Source organism: Fusarium oxysporum, genomic scaffold, assembly GCF_000149955.1.
Source record: "Fusarium oxysporum f. sp. lycopersici 4287 supercont2.97 genomic scaffold, whole genome shotgun sequence".
Taxonomy (NCBI): Eukaryota; Fungi; Ascomycota; class Sordariomycetes; order Hypocreales; family Nectriaceae; genus Fusarium; species Fusarium oxysporum.
This window is the reverse complement of record NW_017264897.1, coordinates 1-7,577: the sequence shown is the minus strand read 5'-3', so window position 1 is coordinate 7,577 and position 7,577 is coordinate 1. Positions and strand designations below refer to the sequence as shown.

The following is a 7,577-nucleotide window of genomic DNA, read 5'->3' as shown; positions in this document are numbered from 1 at the left end:
TTCCCTGCAGTTCAAGGACGTTATGGATGCAATTAGATAAAGTACCCAATTGTCTGTTTAGTCCGAAGTATGACCTTAGCGGCGGTCATGACATTCTTTCCGGTCCCTTTCATTCCAGTGCCAAGCTTCACGTAATAATCTAGATATTACCCACACCTTCTGCAGCCTACCCCAAGTCCAGGTTACAAAAGAATGACCATGAACTCGATATTGCTAATATGGCTATAACAGCCACCAATGAACACATGTGATTGGATAAGGGCCCAGGGATAGAATCATCTGCAGACGTCGCTTATAATTCCAGGTTTGCTACTCTACTGCCGAGCGCCCCGATTTTTCTCAAAAGTGTCCATGTGCGCCCATCGGATGTCTGAAGTCTGTGTTTATCTGTCACTTAAACGCTGAGACTTGAGATGGTGTCGAGGCAGGACTAGTTATGAACTACCCTATACAAGTTAAAGATAGCTGACTCACCATAAAAAAGAGCACATCAACAGCACCATAGCCTAAAGGTGTCGAATTTTACGTGTATCCAGTCTATTAATATAGATTTGCGTATTTATGTTATGTTGTGTCCAAATTTTGCTCCTTGGAGGCTTTACTGTTTCTGTGCGCAGTCTTATTTGACCTCTACTCATAAGGCACAAACATGTGTCAAACGAATATCAAAAGAACAAACGTACAGTCTTGAGCACTTGCACCTTCCGGTCCAAAAAAAACATGCTCTTTGTAAGTCTAGGGTAGGGCCACTTGGGTACATCGCTCTACCTCATAAGCAGATGTTCTGTCAGAATTTGGCCGCCTTATAGGTGCGTGAGTAATTTCTGGCTTAGTAAATAAAGTACTTAGAAGTACCGCTGCTGCCTGGAGTTCCGGGGCGCGGATATGGGGAAGTAGAGACAGATCGACAGTGCGAGCTATAAGTACTATCGCTTAAATCAATCAGGTAGATACATCAAGATACGCGCTTTTTGTATCAGATAAGTGTGTACACAGTGTAAAAATCTACTTAGGAACGATGTATGGGGCTTCGTTTATAAACGAGAGTTATTGTTGGAGAGGAAGGTGCAAGTGCTCAATACTGTACGCTGTCTGCTTTTTGTTCTTATACAGTAATGAGCGTGGTTCAGCTGGGAGCCCAAAGCTGCATATGCCGCAGGTACTGTATTGACTGATGTAATTCACCACGCCCTGTGGATCTCTTTTTCCTACCAAACCACGACTTGTAGTGCAAATGTCAGATCCTTATTCCTGTCTCAACTAATTAGAAAGATAGAAATATAGAAAAGGGAGCCACGAGGCGTGGTGAATTTCATAAGTAGATACGGTAGTACATTTACAGAGCTAACACTTGATACACTGCACGCCGTAAGTAGCACTAGAACAGGTTGGGTCTGGTTCTATACACGGGGTCATTGTTAATGTTCTTCTGGTGTCGTTAGTTATGTTGCTACTTTGGTCGAGCCCGGACTGTCTCTCAATTATTGTGGAGTTGTTATGTAATCTTTGGTGTTCCCATTTTCCGTCTTGCCGTATACGGACCAGCCGCCGGATAGAGCGAGCCCAGCGGGGCACAATTGATGCATTTCGTTTAGAATACGAAGGGAGGGGTGATTAGTTCTCTTGTTTTTCTTTCGTTTGTACTTTTTCTTCTTATTATTGAAGAACGAGCTTTTACAAGTAATTGCAACTGGAATACGAGAAGTCTTAATAGCTTTCGACGCTTCTCTTGCCACTCTCATTAAGGTTTTTATTATTTATGATGCCTCCAGTCTAGCAAGCCAAGTGAATCATTACCCGTTGGCGAGAACGTAACTAATTACCCCAAAGAAATTAACAGACATCTCCCTGGATAATAATGCTTTCATCCTTTTCCTTCTCCTCCACGTCTTCATGGGTAACGATACTGGGAGTGACTTTTATCCTGGTCAGTAGGGGCATATTTTAGTTGACATTTGCCTCAACTAATATATCTCGGTACAGTGCATATTCTACATCATTCTACATACCATCTATAACCTTCGACTACATCCTCTTCAGAAGTATCCGGGACCTTGGTGGCTGGCGGCGAGCCGTATACCTTATACATTCTATGTATTAAGAGGAGTTGCTGCCCGAAAGACAAAGGATCTTCACCATAGGTATGGTCATGTCGTTCGCATAAGTCCAGATACTCTCTCGTTTACTTCGAACCGAGCTTGGCCTGGTAAGTGTTTTCTATCATTAGTCATTTCTCATTGAGCTACCAGGGGCGATACCTAGAGGGCCTCTCTGGATGCGGAGCAAAGGGGTCTTGCATCTCGGTGGTATACGCATCGTGCCACATTTTCTTTTGAAATGCAGCCTTGGCCACATACTCATCTAACGGGTATCAAGATATATACGGGCCGGGGCAACCTGGAGGGCGAGGAAATATCCCCAAAGATTCCAGATACTACCCTGAATCTCACCTGGTATGTTAGTGCTGATCAGTAACGCCTCGACCTCGAGCTTCTAGCGGAATTCTAAGCGAGACAAGCTCACGGCCCAGTAACGATGATTCTAATACGTCTTGATTATATCTAGAAAGTTTTCAATGATAAAACTCACCGGCGGCTCACACAGTGCCATCTAACACCATCGCATCATGAAGCATGTCTCCGAAAACACACCAATCTCTTTATTTCTAAGCTACAACAGTCCCAGTATCAGTCAGAAACTAAAGAGGTGGACCTGAGCCATTGGCTCCATCTTCTGACGACGGATATTGCAGGCGATGTGATTCTTGGGGAAAAGTTCGGCGGGCTTGAGAACGGCCAATGTCGGCCCATTATCGCTGCCATCCCATGTTTAGCAAGAGCCTTCACCTCGGCTGTGGAGCTGACACAGTATCCAGGTATTCGCTATATGATGAATACTTTTTGGACCTGGTTCAACAGGGCTCCAAAGTCTCCAAAGACGCCTATGACCGTGCCCAAGCAAACAGAGAGCCATATCAAGGAGAACAAACCTATATCACGGATACTTGACGGTCCTGAAGACCAACAGTTAGTTTTGTCTGCACCAACCTCAAACCATATTGCTCTCCTGGCGTCGTCACTGAAAATGTCATAGATTGTCACCTGTTGAAAAGGAGGCCATAACAATGGCTCTTATCATCGCGGGAAGCGAGACCAGTAGGTTGCACCTCAATAGGATCTAACTTGAGATGATTTTCTGTACTGTTTTGCTAACCATTGGATAGCGGCTACTTTGCTGGCGGGCTCGATATATCTGCTTCTAAAGCATCAAGTATACCTCAAAAGGCTAACGTCGACTCTGCGCACGCAATTTCATACCAGTTCTGACATGACACTGTCTGCCCTTAAAGAGCAGCAATACCTTAATGCTATCCTCAAAGAAAGTCTTCGCCTCTATCCTCCCGCCCCGGGGAACCTATTCCGTCGGACTGAAAAGGAAGGGCATGTCGTGATGGGGGAGGTGATTCCGTCTAATACAACTCTTACGATGAATATATGGGCAGCCAACCGCTCTGCGCTGAACTTCCATTTGCCCGACAACATGGTTCCCGAGCGATGGATCCAGCCTCGATCAGCTGAGTATCAAGACGATGACAGGTCTGCCATGAGGCCTTTTAGTATCGGGCCGCAAGACTGCCCTGGGAGAAAGTGAGTCGAGAACGCAGGTCTCACATCGTGTTGCAACTCCTACCTCTTTGTTGCTTTGAAAACTAACACATATTAGTTTTGCGTGGGCCGAAGCGCGTCTGGTGCTTGCGTATACGCTGTGGAATTTGGACCTAGAGCTCGTGTCAGAGAGTCAAGACTGGATGACCTGGCAGAAGGTGTTTATGTTTTGGATGAAGCCGCCACTGAGAGTCAGATGCACACCAGCACAGACACGGGTTGAATAAGTAGAGAGAAGGACTTCTCGTCCTGAGAATTTTCATGTATCTATAAAAATAGTCTTTTGTAATGCTTTGATCATCTATTGCGTGCTGAGACTGCTCACATGTTTCCCTTCCGTATTGTTGTTTCTTTCATTGGAAGCCTCTTTGGCCGTTGATGCTATTGACAGACAATAACCCATGCAAAGCGAGCAGTTCTTACGATCTATTAGTAAGTTTCGACTTCCTGGATCTGAATCCCTACCGGCTTACGTAGGCCTGATCGAAGTTGAGGCTTGGCTATATCAAAACTCATCTCCAGAGGACCTTTTGCCTTGTTCGGTACGGAGTGTTTCAGAGCCGCCACCTTCTAGGCGACGAGCGACGCCGACACGACTATGGAAACTCTAGGCAGTCATTGGTTTGAATCTGTTGAATACGATATTCTAGGTTATTCTCTATTGGTTTATGCGGTGCTATAACCGACATAATCGACTAGCTTGGTCTGTGGGATTGTTTCTCTGTCTAGCTTTTGTTTTATCAATAGCTGCTGGCGTATTCCAGTTCCTTGAGCGGAAAAAGGTGCAGCGGGTCGAAGGAAACCCCAGTCCAAAGATATTGAGAATCGAAGATTAGAAGCTTGAGTTGACGGACCGCCAAAAGTTACTGAATAGCAATCAACTTGAAACGTCACGGTAAAAAGCCGTTGTATAGACCACACTGAGAGCCTATCTAGAAAGTTTATTCTGCCTTGCAAAAGGGGGCTCGTGGCAAGGTCAATTAACCGAGTAGCTATGGTACTTGAATTGGAAAGCCCACTAAATGGGCTCAGTAAAATTGAGTCGAGCAACTACCTGCTATTCGACCTGAGTCTAACCCTGCCAAGCAAGCCATATAGTCGGTCACCCCAGAATCACAGATGCAAATTTGCGTTCGACATTGTCAATGAGGCATGAGCCCTTGATCTTGATTGGAGCTAGAGCTAACGCGGCGAGCCAAGAGTTAAACGAATCTAAACGAGACTTGCCGAAGAGCGATGGATGAAACGAATAGGAGATGTCATCGCATTAAAGCCCCCCCTCCTCATCGGAGTTAATTGATTATTAGGTTCCATGCAGGGAATAGTAGTCTTTTTCGTTCCTCATTCCTCTCTACCTCGTTCATCCACACCAATATTGAATCTGATCGTATATAGGCTTAATTATTATTAATCCCTAGAAGGAGACGGAAAGGTAATAATTCAAGCAGTCATAGACATTCTTATAGTTACTGGAAACTATAGATATTATAGCCCCTTAAGCAATCCGGGACTCAGATTAACTTAATGAGAGTTCTTTCTACTTATTCAAAATCATTCTTAAGCTTTGCATTTTATTGTAGTCTTGTTATAAGAGTCATAGTGCCCGAAAAGGCTTGCTTAAGCAGCACGGGTAGAAACAGCCAGAGGCCGCATGCCATGACATGATGAACCATTGACCTACTCGAGTCGATCCGTTTCTGCTCACACTGGAAGGAATCACAAACACTAGCTAAAAGTAGAATATAGGTCACATGAGCTCTGAACCTATTGGGAGAAGGACAGCGTCAACATCATCAGGTTGTTTTGCTTATTCTCCGGCTTTAATGCATCGAAGTGCTACTGCATCGCGACACCATTCGGTATATTTCGCCCAGTAGCTACCCAAGACTGCATCAACTGTTGTAACGATTGCTCTCCCCCCATCCCTTAATGAACCAAGTTTCATCTTGCGAAAATGAAATTGCCCCAAAGAATGAGAGAATGATGAGAGAAGGTGGCTGCCGTTGATGGAGCTTCTCGATATATTCTTCCGAGAGATGACAGAGAAAGTGTAAAGGACCATTCCATTTGTCGAGGTCGCAAGATGTTGGTTCAGCAATGTGTTCGCTTCTGGGACCAAACAGATGGTTATGACAGCGCCTCAGTAATAGGAGAGCCGAATCGTAGAGTTCCACATCCGACATGTGGCAATCTCTGTATGTTTCACGAATGCGAACAAGATAATCGTCTTCGGCAGCAAAGTCCATCCTAGCATCCATCTCGTAAAGAGGTGTCGGATACTGCCATATGTCAACTTTTGGTGTAATAGCGCGGACTCGGCGTATCCAATGAGGGCTGATCGGCTCGTTAGCTTTGACAACATTGCCAGTAAGTCCTGCGAGTGGACCAAAGGTAGCCAAGGTGTAAACAAGATTGATGGTCGAGAACTCGCGAAGTGCATCGCCAGAAGCTTCCATACGCTCCACAGTTAGTTGACGAACTTGATCTACACCAAGCTTATGGTGCATAGCAGCTCTTTCGAGATGTTTTTTTCGTATCAAACGGCTCAAGAGAGGCAAGGTGTAGACTAGCGATACTTAGGATGCCATACATGACAAACAAATGGTCGAACCCAAGCGAAAACGCGTCCACACTGCAACGGCTTTCAACGGACCAGCAATGGCTGATGGTGCGGCTAGTATGCAGGGTCCAGTGGTGCGTGAGAGCGAGATCCTGCAGTTCGAATTCCGCAGTTACATGACGATGCTGTGCTAGATCTGGGGTAAGAGCCACGCAAGAGTCGTCGGATGGAGGACTGGGAGATTCTTGCTGTTCTCCTCTGGGAGACGCTTTTCGTTCTCTTCCATGAAGCGAGCTTGCCCTTGTCCCCAATGATGAGTTGCGCTGCGTAGGGTAAACGCAATCATTATATCTTATGACACATGATCTACAAGGCAGGCTTTTCTTCTCCACACTGCAATCTCATGGCATTAGTACATGCACCAGAGAAAAGGATTGGTGTTGCTGTACTGATCACAAACGATGGGAATGAAGAGCTTACCTTAATGTGCCGCTTCTTGCATTCGACACATCCGCCTCTGGACTTTGTATGATATCTGCGTTGAGGTCGTGAGGAGTTGAGGACCATTGTGGTGTGGTATGAGAAAAGGATAACTAGTAAAGTGTACCCGACCACAAGAAAATGGGTAAACAAAAATAGTTAAATAACAACGGGCATGCTTCCATGTCTGAGCCAATTATAGGTAGATTGGGGTGAAACATGGTATAGCTACGGTCGATCGGAGCGGCGATGGTTAAACGAAAAGCGAGAAAACTTTGCAAGAATGCGAGGCACTAATCTCCTTCCTGTCTACGAAGTAACACCGAGCAGGATCAGCAAGTCTAGCCCATGTAAGAGGGTTAATAGAGTGGGGTAAGGTACAAACTAATAGATCCTCCAGGCCAGTCATAGATAGAATCTCCGCAAACGCAGCCCCCAAGGAGCGAAAAGAAAACTGGTTTTTTCCCCTTCTCGGCCTTATCCCAAACTATAACCTTAAGAAAGTAAAAAAAATAAAAATAAAAAAAAGAAGGAGCGAAAAGCTTGTATCACCCTTTTGTTCGGAATGACGCATGTTTCTTAGTCGTGCAAAGTTAGGTATGTGACTGGACAAAATGAGACGTATAGGAATCGCAGCCGTTTTGCATGTGCTTCAGCAGGTGGAGAGGAATTTGTGCGGCTCTTACTATACCACATATAATCCCTGACTTATAGAGCAAGAACAGGACCGCTTATCCGTTACAAATATTCCAGCCTCAAGTCCCGGTTAACAGATTCATTGCCAAGAAATATACCACATACTGCAGGAAAATAATATATTGTTATATTGCGCATAATTACTGATTGGAGCATATATTTATTAAACTTAATTA

At 45.0% G+C, this 7,577-nt stretch overlaps 3 protein-coding genes across 3 annotated transcripts; 2 read left to right on the top strand and 1 right to left on the bottom strand.

Annotated features, from left to right (window-relative positions):
* Positions 1-2,943: 2,943 nt before the first annotated feature.
* On the top strand, positions 2,944-3,892 carry FOXG_17730 (uncharacterized protein; the record flags this gene model as incomplete). The annotated part of the gene is made up of 4 exons (XM_018397728.1): positions 2,944-3,026; positions 3,094-3,155; positions 3,224-3,647; positions 3,724-3,892. 4 exons carry the CDS (start codon positions 2,944-2,946, stop codon positions 3,890-3,892), a joined length of 738 nt encoding a protein of 245 aa, XP_018258863.1.
* A 1,665-nt stretch (positions 3,893-5,557) lies between these two features.
* On the bottom strand, positions 5,558-6,172 carry FOXG_22961 (uncharacterized protein; the record flags this gene model as incomplete). Its single annotated transcript, XM_018403371.1, has 1 exon — positions 5,558-6,172. The coding sequence occupies one exon, from the start codon at positions 6,170-6,172 to the stop codon at positions 5,558-5,560; it is 615 nt and encodes a 204-aa protein (XP_018258862.1).
* Positions 6,173-6,266: 94 nt separating this feature from the next.
* Positions 6,267-6,359, top strand: FOXG_22960 (uncharacterized protein; the record flags this gene model as incomplete). Its single annotated transcript, XM_018403370.1, has 1 exon — positions 6,267-6,359. A coding segment is annotated over one exon (93 nt), but the record flags the coding sequence as incomplete, so codon positions are not given.
* Between the last annotated feature and the right edge of the window lie 1,218 nt (positions 6,360-7,577).